The 22119-nt window shown below is 40.6% G+C and overlaps 1 protein-coding gene across 3 annotated transcripts in view; it reads right to left on the reverse strand.

The window, feature by feature from the left end:
* Positions 1–22119, reverse strand: part of TRIM36 (tripartite motif containing 36) — a 70110-nt gene that overhangs the window by 11647 nt on the left and 36344 nt on the right. For all 3 annotated transcript variants that reach the window (XM_033163705.1, XM_033163708.1, XM_033163706.1), the window contains exons 2-5: positions 19893–20130; positions 7745–8070; positions 3588–3734; positions 1502–1597 (exon numbers count right to left, since the gene is read on the reverse strand). In XM_033163705.1, coding sequence (XP_033019596.1) covers positions 1502–1597; positions 3588–3734; positions 7745–8070; positions 19893–20130 — 807 coding nt within the window. The remainder of the gene's footprint in view (positions 1–1501; positions 1598–3587; positions 3735–7744; positions 8071–19892; positions 20131–22119) is intronic.

Genomic DNA, 22119 nt, shown 5'->3' on the forward strand with positions numbered 1-22119 from the left:
AACGATTTTCCTTGTGAGATTGCAACTTTTCCATCATATACTCTTGTTTGCAACAACATCGATATCCAATGGAATGTGTACATATTTTATCTCAAAGTCTCCATAAATAATGTTTCTACATATTTTCTTGCCTTTTTCTTGCCTTAAGATTTATTTAAAAGTCACTATCACTCTTGGAACATTGTTCTCACATTAGTCTTTAGCAGGGGTCAGCAAACGTTTTCAGCAGGAGGCTGGTCCACTTTCCCTCAGACCTTGTGATGGGCTGGATTATATTTGGGGGGGGGGGGAAATGAATGAATTCCTATGCCCCACAAATAACCCAGAGATGCATTTTAAATAAAAGCACACATTCTACTCATGTAAAAACACGCTGATTCCCGGACCATCTGCGAGCCGGATTTAGAAGGTGATTGGGCCAGATCTGGGCCCCGGACCTTAGTTTACCTACCCATAGTCTTTAGACTTCTTTCTTTATGGAGCACCACTTTCTAAAACTTAGAAACTCCAAAATGGAGTATTCACACATTCCAGTATTCCAAATTGTAAACTTGCCTTCAGCCAAAATGGTTGCAAAATGCCTACCAGCACCAATATAAACCACTCCCCACAGTTTCATCTGCTTCAGGATGTAACTTCCCATTACTTGCTTTTAAGAAATGCATGCTGGTTTCCTCTAACCCATGTTACAGTTTTGTATTGCTTTCTGAACACTTTGCATGCAATACCACATTGTGGCATACCCTTCATCAAAGTCAACATTTTTTAAAAAATCTGCATTATAAATACCAGCCTACTGTGGTGCATCTTTTCATCCCAATTCCTAGAATGAAGAGAAATATTCTCTACCCACCTACTAACCAAATATGCCAGATTCTTATTCAGCTTACGTAATTTAATATGTTCTTTAGAAACACATTTATAGGCAACTCTGCCAAATAACTGGATGAGTAACTGGGTCTCAGTGACAAAACAGAACTGGGAAAGGGAAGTAAGTTTTGAAACAACCACCTGAGGAAGAAGGAGGGAGAATGGCTGATGGATTCATATTAGGTGCATTTACACCCCACTCATCTTCCAAGGAGCTCAGGTTAGTGTAAATACATTGTAGTGTAAACTTAAGTTAGGCTGAAAGATAGCGACTGAGCTGCAGGTAATCAAGTGAGCTTTGCGGCTGAGTAGAGATCTGAACCAGAGTCTCATCACTCCTAGCACAACAGCTTAACAATTATACAGCACCTATCTACCGGTAGGAACCACTCCACTTTTAAAGAAATTTGTATGCAAGTATTTTAAATATAAATTGCTATTTTAAATATCTATGGCTAATATACATGGGGGTTTTTTAAGGGAAAGCTTATTTATTAAAAATCATTTATTTACTGCCTTGAACAAAACACAACACCTAGCCAACATGCAGAACTTAACATTAAAATGAGCATTGTTAAAAATGAACACACATCGCAAGAGAGCTTAACACATGCCAATAAATAATTCTTACCTCTGCTTCTTTCATTAAAAGACCAAGTTCTGTAATCTGGCTTTTCACCTGGCTCTCCTTACTAATGAGGTAGTTTATGTCTTTTGAAAGTTTCTCCTATTAAAAATATCAGCAATTCTGGTTAGAAAAAATAAATAAAAACATTGCATAGGAATTCTAAGGCTAAATGTTCTGCTGCTTTTTGAGTCAGAATCTCTCTCTGAAGCAAACAGGGAATTTTGGGGCTCTTTTCAGAGGAATATCAGGATATTAAATAAATAAGCAAGCAAATCCCCTTCAACAAGCAACAGTGTCGTGCAAAATACCATCCCATCCAAGCAAGTGTTTAGGTGCTACTACAGCTAATTGCCGCTGGCTGTGATACAAACAATGTATAATTCAAGTAAGTACAGCTAAAGCATGATGGGAAAGAGTGTGTGGTAGAACTAGTCATGATCCACCGTCCTAAAAGTCATTTCTGCAACTGCAGTACAGGTGAAGAAAGCCACCTTTCGTTCATGGAAACCAATGCCACTTCGTTCTATCAGAACATCTGTAATCACCACTAGATTGCTTCAGTTTGAAACAAGAGTAACTAAGAGGGTCTGAATAAACGAGTACCAATCCACTCCTGTCATCAAAACATTGCTTTATTCAAAGTATGGTTCATACATAAAAACTCCTCGTGACAAAAGTCCCTACAGAATGAAGTGAATTCAATAATTAAAATGTCATTTGTTCCACAAACACAATCATAAAACATTTGTCTGTTTGAACAGCTGGTATGAGCCACGCTAGGAATGGTCAACAGTGTTAATCAAATTTAAATTTCCATGCTTTAAGAATATTAAACATTTTATGAGCCATAACCACTACCTCTGTTTGATGGGTTAAGGCTGGCAACATCCAATTAAAAATGTCCGATTGTAAAAAAAAATTAATTTGGTTAGTTAAATAAGACAAAAAACGATTTTACCTCTAAAGCTATCAAAATGGCATCGCCATGACTATTTCAAGAGCATGTGTTGGGCAGGCTGCAGCCAGGGCTGCTCCTAGGTCTTAAGGTTCCCCAGAGACCAAATCTGTTCTTCTGCAGCCCCAATCTATCTATGCTATCACCCTTTTCTACAAATCTCCTACAAAACACCAGGTGGCTAATGGCAGTGCTTCCTGGCTCTGGAAGGATATGCTATGCAAGCGGACTGTTCTTCAGAGCCACTGCCTAATACGAACATGACGTCTGCCCAGTAGATGCTTTGGCTCCCATTGCCACTGGAGCAATAATCTCAAGAATAGAATCTTACGTGGTTTTCAACACAGGCCCTTCCTAGTGTGCCCCACCCAAGGGAAGATGTGAGAAGAGGGTAACCAAATGAGAACGGGCCTTTTCAGTGGTAGCCCTGGGCCTGTGAACGGGTATTCTCAAGGAGACTCACCTGGCCCCACCTTTGCCATGTTTCATGCAGCAGGCTAAGACCTTTCTGTGTACCCAGGCCTTTAGATAATTAATGCTGCCTCCTATAGTGGTGCAAATATCTTAGTGGGGGTGGGGGAGTGGGACTTGGTTCTTGTTAACATGTTATGGATCACAGAATCATAGAACTCTTAAGAGTTGGAAGGGATCCCGAGCATCATCTAAAGCATCCATGACAGATGGCCGCCCAACCTCTGCTTAAAAACATCCAAGGAAGGAGAGTCCACCACCCCTTGTAAAAGTCTGTTGCATTGTCAAGCAGCTCTTACTGTCAGAAAGTTCTTTCTGGTGTTCAGTTGGAATCTCCTTTCTTGTAACTATGGGTTCGTGTCCTAACTTCCAGAGCAAGAGGAAACAAGCTTGCTCCATCTTCCATATGACAGCCCTTTAGATATTTGAAGATGGCTATCATATCTCCTCTCACTCTCCTCTATTCCAGGCTAAATATACCCAACTCGCTCAACTGTTTCTCATAAAGTTTGGTTTCCAGACCCTTGATCATCCTGATGGGCATTTTATGTATTGTGTATTATCGGTGTTTAAGTGTGTGTGTGTGTTTTAAAATACACCAGGAAAAAAAACTTCATGGTGCTTTTGTTACCAAAGATGAAAAAATAGAGCATTCCCACTTACCTTGAGTGTTTTGTAGGCACTGCTCATGGTAGTCACTCTGTGGTTTGCATGTGAGCCACCCAATTTGCAAAGATGACAAACAGGCCTTCTGCATATTTCACAATACATGTTTACTTTTTCCATTTCATGTTCCGGACACATCAAAATCTGACAAGAATAAAATAATAATATGTTTTTCACAAACTGCCCAGCAACACAGGTTATTTATTATTCAGTATGTTATATATACACTTCTGTGTATGAATATGCTCAGATTTTAGATGATGCACACAGCATCAGGGAAATGTAGCTTAAAAACAAGATTTTAAAATATATTTAGTTTTTGATAAAAACTTATTAAAAAGCACTAAGTCAAGAATTCATATAGCTATCATACCTCAGTTCATCCAACCAATTTCTTGCAAAAAGAACATTCCAAAAACATGATTTAAAAAGGCTAAGACTGGTAGTCGACAATATGGAGGGGAAGAGGTATCATGTTTCAATCAAATTAATCCAACCATATGTGATAAATATCTGAATGCCATAATTTCTGCCTAGAGAATGACCCACTGTAACAAATGGGAATTTTGAAGGATAGCAGCAAATTTAGTTTTACTGAAATTCAACGATTTACTAGTTGAGAAAAAATAAGAGGGGAATAAAACATACTTCCACTACTGTGTGTTCTTAACAGCCACATACGTTTGGATTCTTTTTATTTGTTCCATGCAGAGAACATTGCTTTCCCACCTCATTTCTCCATCTGCAGCTCCCTGTGCCCACTGGGCATGGTTATGAATAGGATGCTATGTGCAGGAAGAGGGACTGACAAAATCAGACCCCACAGACCCGCACAAAAAAGGGACATTACTTACACTCAATGCAAGAGAACTTTAGGATTAAAATCAATTTGTTTTTTCCTTAACCAGGAGCCTTGGTGTTTCACTAAATGCATGAGAGAAATCTGGGTAAGAGATGTGCTTTTGTGTTTACAAAAATGGGGAATCAGCTGCTCTTATCCCAGGATCCTTTGAAGCATGAATAGTTGTACCAATGGTGTTTCTCACTTACCAGGCTTCTGTCAACAGAGCAGAAAGAGAAGCAATCTTCAGAGATTTCCCCCCCTGCTGCGGGAGGTTCCCCAGCCCTTTGGAGCAGATTTGGGAGGTGGAGGGGCAAGGGAGAGGTGAAGTTGCCAAAAGTTTCTCTGTTCTGTTGACAGAAACCTTATCAGCTAACACTGTTGAATACAATCCAAATAGTTTTTCCAGAATCTGATGTCAAGGGAAACAGAACTGCATTTTAATGGCAATGCACTCCAAATTCCAGTTGTTCACATTATATGCTAAACAGCATGGAAAACAAAACCGACCCCTGTAAGATACCATATGCCAGGTTTCCTCAAACTCGGCCCTCCATATGTTTTTGGCGTACAACTCCCATGATCCCTAGCTAGCAGGACCAGTGGTCAGGGATGATGGGAACTGTAGTCCCAAAACATCTGGAGGGCAGAGTTTGAGGAAGCCTGCCATATGCCATCATTTTTCAAGCAGTGGGTTGGGGACTGCCAATGAGTCTCAGTTCACTTTCAGGTGGGCCTCACTGCCACAGCCCACCAATGCCTCCTCACTTGTCTGCCTCATCCCCTGGTCCTGTCACAGTCTTTTGGATGAAGCCATGCCAGTATTACAATTCCCAGCATGCTGAACAAAGGTGGCAAGGAATCTGAAATTCAGAGGAGGAAGGGAGCATCCCCGAAGTGGAAAGGGCCAGAGGAAGAGTGGAAGGAAAACAGAGAAAGAGAAATAAGAGAGTGTATTTTTAAATATATGTATAATGGAATAATAATAAAACTGGGTATAAGGCAGTTTCCATGTTCTTAACATTTGTCACACCCTGCCATAGGCCAATGGCCAAGAAGTCCAACAGGGAGTCCTCAGCACCCCTTTCTGAAACCAAGCCTTCAGAAAGAATTGGAATCACCATAAAAAGCAATCCAAAAGCATCTGATGCTCAATCTCTGCCAAACAATTTTAAAGGATATCATTGCTGATGGCACTGGATGCTTATTAGTTAAAAGACGGTGAAGGAAAACTGGTGAACAAATGGAAGCATTAAATGCCAAAAAAAGTGTTTTAGAAGCAAGCCATCTGGCTGTGCAAAGGGATGGAAAATGTTGTTTCTTGCATTTTGTTTTCTTTAAAAAGTAAAGCAAAATTCAAGCTAGTTGTTTCACCAACCGGTAATTACTTGTTTTGCATGTTACAAAGATTTGCTTTTCTCACCTTACTCAGTTACAGCGATTCATATGATTGTTTACAATTTTAAATAGCAGGAAAGCTAATATAAGAGACGTTATAATTAGATTGGACTAAAAACCCACAGCAGCCTTGAATTTAACATTTTAAGGTTAATTCACTTTAACAAGATTACAAGCAATTATAGGATTCCATCTGCTTCTCTTTCTTTACAGAAGAAAGGACAAATAACCATTTAAAATAGTTATCCTGCAGGTGCTGTGCATGGAAACTAGTTCAACAATACCACTATCTTGTCCGAAATACTGTAGGGTAGCTTTCTTTTAAAAATATTTTGCCTATTAAAATTACAATTTTACAATGATGGGGCTGAATACAATGCTTTATTTGTGCAAATGAAAGGCACTCTCACTAGCACAAATGGATATACCAATTTACTTACACACACACACACACACACACACACACACCCCTGTACCTCTTGCACTGTACCACATTGCTTTCTGAAGAATTCCCCAACTCTCACAGAATTTTTCAGCTTTACAGTGGAAAGAAAAGCACCACTGCATTCACAATGGGGTTTTGGGGGGACCCAAGCCTATATTTAGGCTAAAGAATATGTTTGGATTGGGAAAAGCAGAAAGCAAACACAAATAAATCAACTCTTTGAGCGATTTATAAGCTGGAAATTGGAAGTAAGTTGTTAACTATCCAGGGAATTAAAATCTGGAACACAGCCCCAATAATGCTAAAAGCAAATAACCTCATTTGTTTTGCTAAGCTGAATAGGCTATACGTTTTGTACAGCCAATTTTAATCTCAGGCGTTATGAGACAGCCTCTTAGGGCAAAAATTCTCATTCTCATTCACAAAGCCATTTCCGACATTAAATTATGTCCCAAGTAAAGATATCCATATACTGTGTGAAAGTAATACAGTGAAGGTGACAGGCAATGAAAACTCCAGAAGTGAAATAAATGATTAAGATCCAGCCATGCCCATGGGGTGTAGCAATTATAGTGGAGGCACCAAATAGGATTGTGGATTCTCTTTTTTTTTTCCTTGGCATCAGACGCTGAATGTGAAAATGGGCGGACCTGTGTCAAATTAGTTTTAAACACTGCACATATACATAGCATTCTCAACCACAGTGCTGGAAAAAAACTCAGCCAACCCAAACGAATGCTGAGCAGCAACTTAGAGGTAGTTTTGCTTTCCCTGTCATGTACCACATCGCTTGATTACTTGAGCCTTGGGGCTAGTTACCAACTGACTTTGTAAACGAGGTGAAGAAGTCAGACCATAAGCCAGATACTAAAAACACTCTGTTCACCTTCCACATGGGCCCTATGCGTGACCCCTCCCCAGCTGCCCAGTCCACGGGGGGGGGGGGAGAACACTTGCCCTGCCCCAGGCATCAGCAACCCATGCTACACCATTGACCGGCAGTAAACCCCAAAATATCCCACTCAGCATAAACTATATGCTATGCAATATGTGCAATAGTAGTAGTAGTGGTAGTAGTAGTAGTAATACTTGGAACTCATTCTACCAACGTAAGTAATAACTACAACGAATTTAAACTCTTAGTACTGTACATTCTTAAAAGTTTACAAAACTTGACAATATTTGAAGTCGGTTATCCGGAATAATTCAACAGTAACTATGGTGTACTATTTTCAAAATAAAACATGTTCAGCACTATGCTCAACATCCAATTTCTGTTTGGAAATTACATTACACAGTTCTCTCTAAAATGCAGCTCATCAACAGTCATAACAACAGAATCAGAAGACAAAATTCAGGAATTTAAAATCAAGAATACTTAAGTAATTGTTATGCAGCAACAGCTAGCATACAAATTGTATGTGCACAAAGGCAAGCCAGTTCTATTACACATTAAACAAACACACTTACTTTAGGCCTGAAGTTCGTAGTTGGTCCCACATATTCATGTTGCGCTTTTACAGTTCCCCAGGGATGATGTATTTTGAAGCATTCGTTGCAATAACTTGCACTACAATCCATGCAGCTCTTTGTGGATTCTTGCGGTGGAGGTTTACAGAGATCACACATAATGGCTGTAGCTGCCCTTGCTGCCTGCCTATATCGTTCTACAATAGTTTCCAAAGTGAAGTTGCGAAATAGGCCATTGATGCCACGCTCTCCCAGGTCTATGTCATGCCGGCATCCAGGACAAGGGAAAGTAGTTGTCTTAGGAGTCAAGGAATTGCGTTTCCAACCTGTGCAGATGGCAGGACCTGATTTAGTTGCAATGTTGATAAGGAAGATTATTTGGCAGGTGAATAAATGATAAGCTACTAGATCTTTATTTAGACATTTCCTTTAATGCGTATGCCCTGTGGCTGCCATACTTAGTAAGTTTGTAAATAAATTGTGCAACTTTGCAAAAGAAAGATAATATGGAAGCTAGAGCAAAATGTTTGATTATTTCATCTTTTGACAATCCTCAGACCAACTTGAAAAATGCTGGAGTTTTTTTGTTCAGTAAGAACCTTACTGGAAGAGACAGTATAATTCAAGGGAGACAGGTCTGGGAGTGGCAAGTCTCCGTTCAATTTTTGCTCCGCCTGAATTTCACTTAACATCCTCTGTAACTCACTGTCTTTCCTACCTATAATCTATTACTGTTTTGATGAGTTGATGAATATATTGCTATAGCACATGCTGAGTGCAAGACAGGGCAGGATGCAAATCTAAATTTAAAAAACCCAATTGTAAGAATATCCAGAATAGCAAGATGAGGCTAGCTCCTCCAGCATGCTAAACAGGCTTAAGTTTAAATTCATTCCCAACTGCAAATCTTGGCTGAAGCATAATAAAAACAATTGCAACTACGAAAGAGAAAAGGAACACTGGACACTTACCTTGAAGGTTCTTTCTAGTTATGTTGAACAGGCATCCAATATGCTGGCTGGGTTTAATTCCTCCTATCCTATTCTCCTATTCCTATCACCCTGGAAGGCAGGGAATACGTGACAAACATTTGGGCCAGCCATGTCACCCTAAGCTTCTCCACCAGTTCCATCCCATAGCAAAGCTTGAGACAGAAGTGCTGAGAAGACTCCAAACCAAAAAAACAAAACTACAATGTGAACCTAGGGGGGGGGGAACAGGTGGCACAGAATCCTCGTTCACAGGAGAATACCCAATACAAGCTGGAGATTGAGGGACAACGACCACTGAGATATGTAATGTTTAGTAAAGGCAGGTGGGGACTTCCATGGGGCTGCCCAGCAGATTTCTAGGTAGGGATCATTAGTGTAAAATGTCGCCGAAGGGTATGCTGTCCTACTGGAGTGCACCATGATATGTTGAGGTTTTGGGAGGTGCTGTGAATTGTAAGGCAAAAAGATGCATGCTTTGCACCATCTGGCCAACCGCAGTGCTATATATTTTCTTTCCCAATGACCTTTAGTGGAAAGAGACAATGAGCAAGTTTGATTGGCTGTTTTTGTTCAATAGAAGTTTGTAGGCCCCTCCTAATGCCTAGCTAGTGCCAGATTCTCTCCCTTAGGCGAGAGGGTTGCAGGCAAGTTCAGCTCTTGTTTCCTAAGGAAGGCAGAGTTAACCATCAGAAATAGTGGATTCATTCAAAAGATCTGAAAAAATGTGCTTAATGTTCTTTGATCAAAAGACTTCCAGATCTAAGAACTTGCAAGTGGTGGTAACTGCCATTAGAAAAGGAGACCTTTGGGGATAGCAGTCTTAATGGATCATCCTGCAAAAGGAGGTGCTGCGAGAGCCTTAACCATCATATGCAGGTAGAAGTTGGAAATCTGTGCACCAGCAGAGGGCAGAGGAGAGATGCCTCCTTCATGAATTAATAATAATAATAATAATAATAATAATAATAATTTATTTGTCATGAAGCATCATAGGTGTGGATGGGATCCTAAAGCTTTGGAACAGCTGGTATCTACTGGGGGGAGACAGAAGGTTTACAACCAACAGGACAGTTTTTTCACCTCTAATGACATCCCATTTCCTTCACTTGTCTGACAAACTAATACGCAAGGTCATCAATCGCTGCCTATTTCATGCACTGAACAAAACATTTTTGCATAAGGAAGACAAAGAAGGCTAAAGCAGACAGGGGGCCTAGCCTGTGGTCCATAAATGGCCCTCAGAAGTTTTTGTGGCCCGCTGAGGATCTGCTGGGAAAAGGCACGTTTGATACCTACTATATCTATGAAAGAAAATGTCAGCTGGTGGCTCCACTGTGGCTGGAGTAGGCATCTTTTATCTTTCCTGCATCAGTACTCTTAATTTACTTAATATATTCTTTGTAGCCCACGTTAATTGCTTGGCTGAGGGAGCTGTGGAAGAGGAAGGAAAGAGGAGAAGAGGAACAAAGCAAGAAGGGGGGAAAAACTATTCCTTTTGAAGAGAGGAACATGGAAGTAGGCTAGAAAGGCAAATGAGCAAGCCATGAGATGGTAACCAGAAAAGAGTAAAGATAATAGTTAAGTGCTGAGAGAGAAAGGAGCAGCAAGGAAAATGGGTCCTGTGTCAAGGCAGGGAACCGAGGGATGAGCTTAGGGTCACATGGCTGGCGCAAATGTTTGTCATGTGTTCCCTGTCTTCCTAGAATTAATTCAGATCACTGGGTGTCTCAGTTACTTCAACCAAGAATAGACTTTTATACATGAGTGAGAAATATTCATATTGTGCTTCCATGACTACATTCTGGCTCTGGAAAAAAATACTGACTTGGACCAAACTGCAACAGAGCCCTCTTCTGTATTAAGCTCTTGACACATGTTCTCTATGCAAAGAGAAAACCCTGACTTTTTCCAACACACACCACAAACATCTAAATTCTATGAGCAGATTTATATAAGTGTCACCAACTTTCACACATTTCAGAGTTTCCAAGACAAAGGTTTTCAAAGAATTTGGATTTTTGGCAAAAACTTCCTCCTGGGCAGTGTTCAGAAAGTGGTGATGGGGTGTGAGTGTTCAGACCCCTGGGCTCTCACTTGTGGGGTGCCTCAGGGTTCTGTCCTCTCCCCCATGCTTTTCAACATCTACATGCAGCCACTGGGAGAGATCATCAGGGGGTTTGGGCTGGGTGTTCATCAGTATGCGGATGATACCCAGCTCTACCTCTCTTTCAAATCAGAACCAGTGAAGGTCCTGTGTGAGTGCCTGGAGGCGGTTGGAGGATGGATGGCGGATAACAGGCTGAGGTTGAATGCTGACAAGACAGAAGTACTGTTTTTGGGAGACAGGAAGCAGGCATGTGTGGAGGTCTCCCTGGTCCTGAATGGGGTAACTGTGCCCCTGAAGGATCAGGTGCGCAGTCTGGGAGTCATTTTGGACTCACAGCTGTCCATGGAGGCGCAGGTCAATTCTGTCTCCAGGGCAGCTGTCTACCAGTTCCATCTTGTACACAGGCTGAGATCCTACCTGCCCGCAGACTGTCTCGCCAGTGGTGCATGCTCTAATTACCGTATTTTTCGCTCCATTGGACGCACCGGACCATAGGGCGCACCTCATTTTTAGAGGAGGAAACAAGGGAAAAAATATTTTTCTGGTTTTCCTCCTCTAAAAGCCCTGGGTGTTTTTTGTTTTTTTTTAAAGGATCAGCTAAAAGTTTTGCAGCTGTTTTTGCAAAGGCAAAAGGCCTTTTTTAGGATCAGCTAAAGGTTTTGCAGCTTTTTTGCAAAGGGAAAAGCCCTGGGTTTTTTTGTTTTTTTGTTTTTTGAGGATCAGCTAAAGGTTTTGCAGCTTTTTTGCAAAGGGAAAAGCCCTGGTTTTTTGTTTTTTTTTAGGATCAGCTAAAGGTTTTGCAGCTTTTTTTGCAAAGGGGGAAAAGCAAAGCTCCTTTTGCAAAGGGGGAAAAGCAAAGAGGAAAAGCCCCATTTTTATGGGGTTTAACTCACATTTCTGAAAAAATCTTAAGGAAAGGGAGCCATTTCTACTGTTTGCAGACAGATAATCTAATCAGCCAGTCACATGTCCCTGGGGAAACAAACAACCTCCCTCTGCAGCACATTCAACAAAGGAGGGCGGGGCTGAAAGGGAGCCGGGACTCTTATCTGATCAGCTGCTGAGCGGGGTCCTTTCAACACTCCCTTTTCTCTTTGTAAAATAAAAAGCACAATCTGCTTTTGGCCCCTGGGCAACTAAGCTCCAGGGACCACCATTCGCTCCATAAGACGCACAGATATTTCCCCTCACTTTTCAGGAGGAAAAAAGTGTGTCTTATGGAGCAAAAAATACGGTATCTCTTGCTTGGACTACTGCAATGCGCTCTATGTGGGGCTACTTTTGAAGGTGACCCGGAAACTACAACTAATCCAGAATGCGGCAGCTAGACTGGGAGCGGGCGCCAAGACCACATAACACCTTGAAAGACCTACACTGGCTCCCAGTACGTTTCCGAGCACAACTCAAAGTGTTGGTGCTGAACTTTAAAGCCCTAAACGGCCTCAGTCCAGTATACCTTGAAGGAGCGTCTCTACCCCCATCGTTCTGCCCGGACACTGAGGTCCAGTGGTGAGGGCCTTCTGGCAGTTCCCTCACTGTAGGAAGCCAAGTTACAGGGAATCAGGCAGAGGACCTTCTCAGTGGTGGCACCCGCCCTGTGGAACCCTCCCACCAGATGTCAAAGAGAAAAACAACTACCAGACTTTTATAAGACATCTGAACACAGCCCTGTTTAGGAAAGCTTTTAATGTTTAATAGACTATTGTATTTTAATATTTTGTTGGAAGCCGCCCAGAGTGGCTGGGGAAACCCAGCCAGATGGGTGGGGTATAAATAATTGTTGTTGTTGTTGTTAGAGAATATAAATTAATATTTAAAAAGCTGTGATGGACACCAAAAGCCCTGTGGATTCCTATTTTTCACTCTTTATGCTTTTCCCACAGCACTTGAGTTCCATTTTTCTTTTTCCAAATATTTATAAAAATTTCAAGGTATCAGAAAATAAATATAACACTAAAGTAAAGGTAAAGGGACCCCTGACCATTAGGTCCAGTCATGTCCGACTCTGGGGTTGCGGCGCTCATCTCGCGTTACTGGCCGAGGGAGCCGGCGTACAGCTTCCGGGTCATGTGGCCAGCATGACAAAGCCGCTTCTGGTGAACCAGAGCAGTGCATGAAAATGCCGTTTACCTTCCTGCCGGAGCCGTACCTATTTATCTACTTGTACTTTGATGTGCTTTCGAACTGCTAGGTGGGCAGGAGCTGGGACTGAGCAATGGGAGCTCACCCCATCACAGGGATTCAAACTGCTAACCTTCTGATAAGCCAGCCCTAGGCTCTGTGGTTTAACCCACAGCGCCACCCGCGTCCACTAAATATACGGTAACACTATTTCACATTAAAAATAAATACCAACTCAGCATATATACAAATCCACAATCATAGTAAATAATCAATACAGTTTTGACAATGTATTCTTACCATATAGAGATGCTATATTTTTCAATATCCATATTATATCTATTTTTCATATATTCAATCAACAGGATCCATTCATTTTAAAAATAACTCCGCTTTTGTCTTCCATCATGCAGTCGAACCAACTCTGAGTTTACACATTTCTACCAGTTCCCAAAATTTAACTAGCCATTCTGTCAAAACTTGGCAGGAAATATTTCTCAGATATAGAGCATTTCTGCATAAGAATCTTTCTCCAAAGCAAGCTGAGGTACTGAGAAGAGTGCAGATGCTTTGCCATTCTGCTTCTTCTGCACAGGAGCCATCTCTCAAAAGCAAGGAGCCATTTCTCAAAAACGATGATACAACTTTATACAAAAATCATGTGATTCAGCCAATTGAAAATGAAGGTGATACTACATTGGGTTCAGGAAACACATATGTTGTTCTGCTGGAGAGAGGTGGGACTACAACTGAAAGGCTTATTACCCTGGTCGTTATCATATGGCAACAAGTTGACTGCTGCTACTGCTTCTGGGATGCAAGAGTGAATTATGGTAGTGGTTGTGGTGTGCAGTGATGATTGAGGATGTGCTAGAATCGTGAATTCAAGTGTTTATGTGTTTGATGCAAGTGCATAGATCGTACAAGGGTATGCTTGAGGGAAGCAGTTAGATTCCAAGGGGCTGGGAATTTGATGGGATTGGTTTGTTTAATTGTTTAACTGATTTGGCGTATGGTGGTTGGGAAGTGTGAGTTGATTTTTCTTTTGCCTAAATAACATTACTGGATATTATATTTATTTTCAGATGCCTATCTGTTGATGTTTAAAAAATACATTATTTAGTATTTACTATGTTTCACAATATGCACTTTGTGTATTTTGTCTTAGATCTATGTTGCAAACTGCTTAGACATTACTTTAAAGAAAAGTGGTATATAAAATAAAAAATTTAAAAATAAAGAGTAAAAGTAAATAAAATTCGGGATCGGCTCCTATGACTCTACAGCAACCCTATATACAGGAAACAGCACCCCTACGCCTAGTAGTATCACAGCCACAAAGTGGCTACCTCCAGATTAGTTGGTTAAAGTATGCAGAGTATAAACCCATATAACTTCTTCCTAGTTCTAAAGCTATATTTTAAGAATATTAGGCTGTATCTTGAGGACTCCTTTGTCCCTGACAAAAAGAGAAATCTGGATCCAAGCCTATAACAGAGAATTGGCCATATGAAATATTTTTCATATTTTTTCATATTTTTACTCCTCAAAACAGTATTTTCTATTAGCTGTAGGTACACTTCAGAACTCAAACCTCCCTTTATGTGAATTATCAAAGGTAAAGAGGTGAAATCAGCTCATCCAAGACTGCACTCCAGAGAAAGAGGTCTACCCTTAGAAAAATATGCAATTACAGTGATGAGTGAATTATAATTTGATCACAGAACCCTAAAGCATGCCCGTACATTAAACAAGTTTAATCTCAAAAGCCACATGCCCTACAACAAGGCATACATGCAGTATATTAATTGCAGACAATGAATAACTCAAGACCTTTAAAGCAAAAGTAGAACGTAACATGCAACATGCAATTAAAAGCAGATGCCACAGCAGCAGTCATATGTTGGCTAGTACAGCAGGCAACTAATATCACTTATATTCAAACTATTGACTATTTAAAATGACAATTAAGCAGGCAAATGTAAAAAAACAGAATCCAATTTTAAAAAATAAGTAACTGCGATGCAGTGGTCAAGTTTAAACAATGCAATCTGAAATGCTTAGCCAGTAGCATGCTTCTGAAGTGTTGGCAGGTGTGAACCCTATAGTTCAGGCTAAAATGTAGAGTTAGCTAACACAGTAATGTGGCCTTTATATCAATTAATTAAAAATAAGAAGCATGATAATGAAGGCATGCTTTTACATACATACTGTTGACATCATGCTGATGATTCGTAAATATGAAGATCTAAGATGTTCCATCCCTTTTCATGTAGTCTATTTATCTTTGCTTGGACTGAATTTTTACATGGCATTTTACTCTCGTTCACACAGCTGCAAAAGTGGAGCCCAGTTTTAAAAAAAAATGGGGGAAAGCAGCAGAATTGGCAATCCTCCACTTTTAGTAGGGAAGCCACTGGCTACTTCCTTTGCTTCGTTATTTGCTTTTGAGAACATGATATGATTAAGGTGGTAAAATTTAGTGTTAATATGCACTGCTCATGGTATATTTGCCTTATTTGCCTTCAATCCTATTTCATATCCAAAAACAGAAGCATCTGTGACACCTTAAAGGCAAAGTGGCACAAATCCTTATGCCGTAACAAACAGATAAAATTTTCTTTAAGTATCACATGACTTTTGTTGCAGACCAGGGCTAGCCAACATGGTGCCCTCCAGGTGCTTTGGACTACAACTCCCATCAGCCCTAGGCCGCATGGCCAATTGTGAGGATTATGCAAGTTGTAGTCCAAAACAGGACTACAGATTAAACTTTTTTTATATCTGGTAGATGATAGTTCAGAAATTTCAACTGGTTCAGAACACAGCAGCCCTATTTTTAACTTAGGCAAGCCATGTCATATTGGGAACTTGGTATTTGAAAGACTGTTTTCATACGTATGGACCTGTCTAAAATTTATGAGTATTGCTACTGTGTTAGATATCCTCAGGTGCACCAGCCTTCAAGGGGTTAAGTAAGTAGCAACCAGGGGAAAAGTTTTCAAACGCCATCCCTTGTTGCAGGCAGATTTGGCTGGCAACAAATATTTTATCATTACGCCACAAACTAAGACTTTTTCTTTTCCAAAATTTGAGTGACTACTACTTTTATTGCCTCGCTCTGCTTTATATTATTTTAAATCACTTTTTACAGGGTTTTGTTTCACCAATTTTATTATTGTTTTATAATTAATTTTGCTGTAAATAGCTTTGGAATTTTGATTAGAAAAGTACTATGTACAATTTTAAACACAGGAAAAAATATTGCAGTAACTGTACTCTGCCCACTTTTTTCCTCCATGCAAATATAAATGCAGAATTTGACCCCAAAAAATCTATTTTGCTGCAAATAAGTCCTTACTACCACCTACCTTAATCTTCTTCCCACATGCATGGCAAGGGTAGTATTAATAGCTACAATTCATGCTCTTTTACACACATGCAATGGGTTTCATGTGAGTAACAGAGCCTTCCTGTCCCACAACAGGTTTGTGTATGGGTGTTTTTTTTCTTAAGAAAAAACATTCTCACTGTTATGATTTCCTACAACAAAAGCCAGAAAAGGGATAACACATCTTTATTCAACTTACATGTTTTTAATAAGCAATATCACCAGCATAATGAAGATCAAAGAGTAAATTTCCAGGGTGTATTTTGAAACAAAACACTGTTTTAAGGTCAGCTGGATTCAAGTTCAAAAATAAATGCTTGCTCTCCTCAGATAAAATATTTCCCTTAAGGATATGCAGGTATTCAGTTACAGTTTAGGAATCAAACTTTGAGAAACCTTTATTTACATTATGGCAATGTTGTTTTCCTTGAAGGTTAATAAATTTTACTAATCGATTTAGCATTGGAACCCTTTTTCAGTTCCATTCATGTCATTCTGGAATGCATTCATCCACACAAGATGCAATTTAAAAGGAGAAAATATATGCCAGTCAAACATTTTGTAATCTGTATTTTCAAGCACAACACGGGATATCTATCAGTGAAGTAGAAAGCACCATATTTTTCCATGTATAAGACACCCCCATGTATAAGACGCCCCTTGTTTTTTTAAACCCAAAATCAAGAAATTAAGTTATTTAGCTTGGGTGGGGGGTCACTTCTGCCAATCGCTTACCCGCCTGCCCGTCACTGCCGATCGCTTGCCACAACCACTGCCGATTGCACACCTCGCCACAGCCGCGAACTGTCTGCCCGCTCACTGCCACCAACAGCCCACCCACCCACTTGCCGCAGCCGCCAATTGCCTGCCTGCCTCGCCACAGCCCCCAATCGCCTGCCCAATCGCTGCAGCCACATCCAATCGCCTGCAGGCCTTGCCGCAGCCACCAATCACCCGCCCAATCGCCGCTGCCAATCTCCTGCTTGCTGCTGCCATTAATCGCATGTCCCCCCCTCTGCATTCACTATCCGTGTGTAAGACTACACCCAATTTTTGCCTAATATTTTTTTCAGCAAAAAGCATTGTCTTATACACGGAAAAATACGGTACTTCTGACAGTCTTTCATGGGAAGGGGAGACTGAAGAACAAGCAATTCTCTTCTTTGGAGAAAATTTGTTACCCTACAGATTATGTAACAAAGGTGTGAGGCAAGCCTCCCAGGGGGGGAAGCATTCCACAAACAGAGAGCCACAGCAGAAATGCCTGTTCTCCTGTTGCCACCCTCCAGATCTCTTGTGGAGAAGGTGGAGTTAGCGCAACAAACTCCCCCTGCACCCTCCCCAAATCTGCTCAGGAGGGTTGGGAGAAGCCCCAGTATATCATGCTGGCGGAGGACATTACACTGAGCAAGCAGAAATGCTTCCATTCAGATGGAATAATTTTCTTAGTGCTATGCTGAATTCCACCCTTTAAGTTGGCTTGTGTACACTAAAAATAGTTAAGATTAAGCAGAGTTTGTCCAACAAACAATAATACTATTTTCAGTTTAGCCAGCAATCTAAGAGTGACCTTGCCAATGGGGCTGCAATACTATACTATTTATCCAGCAGTAAACTCCATTAAATTCAATGGGACTTACTCCTCATTAGAAACACAGAGAATTGCATTGTGGTTATAGTTATTCCTAAAAGATATTCTTTTATTTGTATTGATTTCTTTAGGTCATGCAATAAGAGCTACCAAGTTGCACTCTTGAATCCAGTTGACCTTCATATCTGTTCCACAAAGATGAGAGCAATAGTTCCTCAACAATATTACCTTTATCCACCCACTAAGCTTGGACTTGACCACTGATGTCTTAGAGAAGTATAGGGAAACATATTTATTATAAGAGCCAAATACTAACTACTGCTATACAAAAGTGAAGCATTTCTACCTCTGCACCAAAGAGACCTCCTCTGTGAGGCTGTAAACAATGAACAGAAAATTGTTTTTAGAAGCTGGTTTACTATGGTATGCTTAAAATAATGGGTCAGCTGCCCTTCTTCCCACTGCAGAACAGAAAAATGGATTAGGTTGTAACTGCATGCACACTTACTTGTGTGTAAGTTCTACTGTGTTTGAGGGGACTTACTTCTGAGTAAACAAGGACTAGATCAGTCTGCACAACTGTTATGAGGCATAGGGGGGGAAGCTTGATTTCATCTTATGTCTATTAATATCAAGTTGTCAATATCTCTAATTAAAAGATGAGGGTTTATTTTAATACAGAACTTGTTTCTTTTAAATTACATAAGATAATTGTTACATTTCGAAGCATTTATTATTAATTATAATTGTCTTAGACAATTAATGTAACCTCCGACTTACTTACCATAAGGAGATTATTCATAACTCTATATCCAAACACAAACCCAGAACCGGTTAACTAGCCAAATAGTTCATAGCCCTACTTAGGCACTTTATAACAGCAACAGCACATATAGGTTTATTTTTTTAAAGTTTAACATATGCAAACAGTCATATAAGCCCTTTTGAAAACACAAGGTATTCAAGTTATGGCATCTACCCCTTTAACAATACTAGTAAAATTTAGTTTCCAGTGTGTTAGGACTACAACTACCAAAATTACAAGGAAGAATGCTACTGCAAGATCCCTGGGATCTCTCCAGTTAAAAGGATCAGGTAGCAGGTGATGGGAGAGACCTCTGCGTCAGATCCTGAAGAACTGATTCAAAACAGAGTAGGCAATACTGTTGTCTAGACAAATGGAAGGTGGACAAATTGTCTGACCTGGTACATGTCTAAAACCTATCTGGCAATTTTAGTTGGCATTGTAAACAATTACAACATCACATGGCAAACCAGATGTAACAGAGCACAGAAATGAGTGGGAGATTAAAGCCATGATCCTAAACACTCCTTTTTCAAATAACTGATGAGCAGGGCTTATTTCAAGTAAGATGGATTTAGAGGTGCTCTAAAAGGTCTAGAAATTACATCAGCGCAAAGACAAAATATATGCTTAGCAAAGTTAATCATAGGGAATGTAAACCCAATTGCAATACTACTAGAAATATAAATATATACAGTGGGCTCTGGTTTATTAGGGTAAATGGGGAACTGCTCCACTGAGTCTGCCCCCAGTCAGTCTCTACCTGCCTGTCTTCTTACCTACAACCAGTCCAGAGGGTGGCACTGCCTATCAGCTTCCTCTTCCTTAGTCGCAGCAATGCTCTTATAGAACTCAGCAGGGAGGAGGATGGGGACAAAACTTGAAATAGTTGCCTCTGCCTGTCATTGGCCTTGGCTTCATTACTTTTGGTCTCCCTGCCTTCTGTTCCTTTGGGGACCAGCCACCACTACATGTATGATCCAGCCCACTTCACTGGAAATCTAATAATAATATTAATACATCTTGACAGTAATAGGAATGACTTACAGAACACTAAGGAATGTTACAATTTTAAAAACCCGATTCAGCTTGTTCCAAATAAATTTTGCAATTCACTAATCACAGCATTACTTTTACATACCTGATCTATTAACCCTGTCAATTCTATCCAAGCTAGGGGAATGCATTCGGTTGCGAGGGCTACTTTGATTGGAGGTCTCTGAGGCAGTATCATTGAACGAATCTTCAAGCGTAAAGTAGAGAATTTCTTTTACGCATTTGTGGCAGATACTATGTTGACAAGGGAGTATAAGTGGATGGGTAAATAACTCCTTGCATGCTGGGCAGATGAGCTCTCGTTCAATATTCTTAATGGTAACCTGGAAGCAAACAACAAGAAATGAAAAAAAAATGCAAGCAGCAGTAAGGCAACTACATAAACAAACAAAATATGTATACCGATTTCATTTGTTATTTCAACTACAGAGCTTTTAAAAATAAAAATGGAAGAACAACTATATTAAACTATATTTATTTGAGATTCAGTGTTCAGAAAGACCGCACAGGGTCCTACTGAACTTATGGATATGAGTGCACTAAATTAAATCTTAATGCCACAGACAGGACAAATATCCAAAGGAAAATCTCAGCAATTCCTATGTATTCTGAGGGTTGCACTTTCAGTGATGCCATAGTAAGACAGTAAATACCATAAGAAGTTACTACCAAAATGTTTTTACATATAGGAACAACTTTATATATTAAAGCAGTTGTATAATCAATTATTCTTCAAATATTCCATTAATATATGCAATTATAGTAAATTATGTCATTAAATTTTATTTCCTTGCAAGGGAAGTTGTATTTGGTAACCAAAGCACTTGAAATAAAACTGTCCCTTAGACTACTGTGCATGCTGCAGTTTGCTTTGCCTCTCTTCCAAAAGGACTCTGAAGAACAAAAAAGCACATTGTTAGGTAAGAGAGAAGAGATGTTTGTCCCAGTTACAGCTCAGTCAGAATAAGTTATAGCCTGGTTGAATAAATAAGGAGACAGACTCCGCAATGCCCAGCTCTCCGCCTTTTGGGAATAAGGCTTTGCGAACTGTGCTGCCAAAGCACAGTGAGTGATGATCAACCCTCCATTCATTCTCCAGAAACAAAAGCTGCACCTTCCTCTCATCCAAAGAAGAGGGAGAAGAGAGATGGCGCTGAACATTAGTCCTAACACACTCACTGGAGAGAGAGTAGTTTTTAAGCCAGCTGAAAGTGGTCTGATGTAGCATTGCTTATGCTGTAGACTCTTACCTATGCTGTACAGCCTCATTTCTTTTGTGCTACTATTGTTCTAGCTAAAAAGATTTTTTTGAAGATCCAGCTGTAAGTGACTAAGCTACTATCCATCTATCTAGGTACACAAGATAATTTAATATGGATTCATTAGCCAGAATAATTTCCCACTCTTTAACGTGTGTTCCCCCCCCCATTTTCAGTACATCCCAAAAAGGGGGCAGTGGGAGACAATGCAGCCCATACAGGGCATTCCAAATTAACGCGGATGACAGGCATCAGCCCATGGATACCAGATCAGGCTGCATTATCACAGCTATGTTTTCCCCATGCCTGCCACTCACTCTCATGCGGCTGGCATCAATTACGAAGCTTCCACAGGTGACCCTAACACAAATGCATCTACTTTATTCTGCACACAAAGAAAAGCAGGGATTGTTCACAGCGAGCACCTTTGGCAGGCCCCTCATTCTCTCCAATGCGCACCACTGTCTGATCCCACCCACGCCCAGAAATCCCTTAAGAGATCTGAAGAGACCCCTGGTCAGACTGCAGCAGCTGACAGCTCCTCCTTGGGGCAGAGTCCACCCAGCGGTCAACTGCAGCAAGCATGAGTTTGCACAACGCTCTGGGTGCATGGTACATATAGCGAGAGGTTACACACCCAAGTACTGCTTATTGTACGTGTCAAAATGAACAAGAGAGCTGGAGGGGGAGAAGTCACGTCCCACGAAGGAGAGAATGAATATACAGTATATATGGCAAAACCAGCAGCTGTAAAGCAAATGCTGAAAGAGGACAGAGGAGGAGGAGGAGGCTGGGATATCTTTTTGCAGGCAGACCAGGAAGGCTAAGCACTACAAGGAGAGACAAGGAAGAGCTTCGATTGCCAAAATACGACTCCACCTGAGGAGTGGGCTCCTCCCCTGTGCATCAAGAGCAGAGGAGCCAGCTCCACTCCGAAGGGCCTGGGTCCCTTCAGGGTCCCCCCGCTAAAATATTTGATGGGAGCACACACACCCCCAGGTTGATGGTCATTATTCCCTTTTAAATAGTATGTGCTGCCTGTGCCTTGTAATG

This window comes from Lacerta agilis, chromosome 11 (genome assembly GCF_009819535.1).
Source record: "Lacerta agilis isolate rLacAgi1 chromosome 11, rLacAgi1.pri, whole genome shotgun sequence".
Lineage (NCBI taxonomy): Eukaryota > Metazoa > Chordata > Lepidosauria > Squamata > Lacertidae > Lacerta > Lacerta agilis.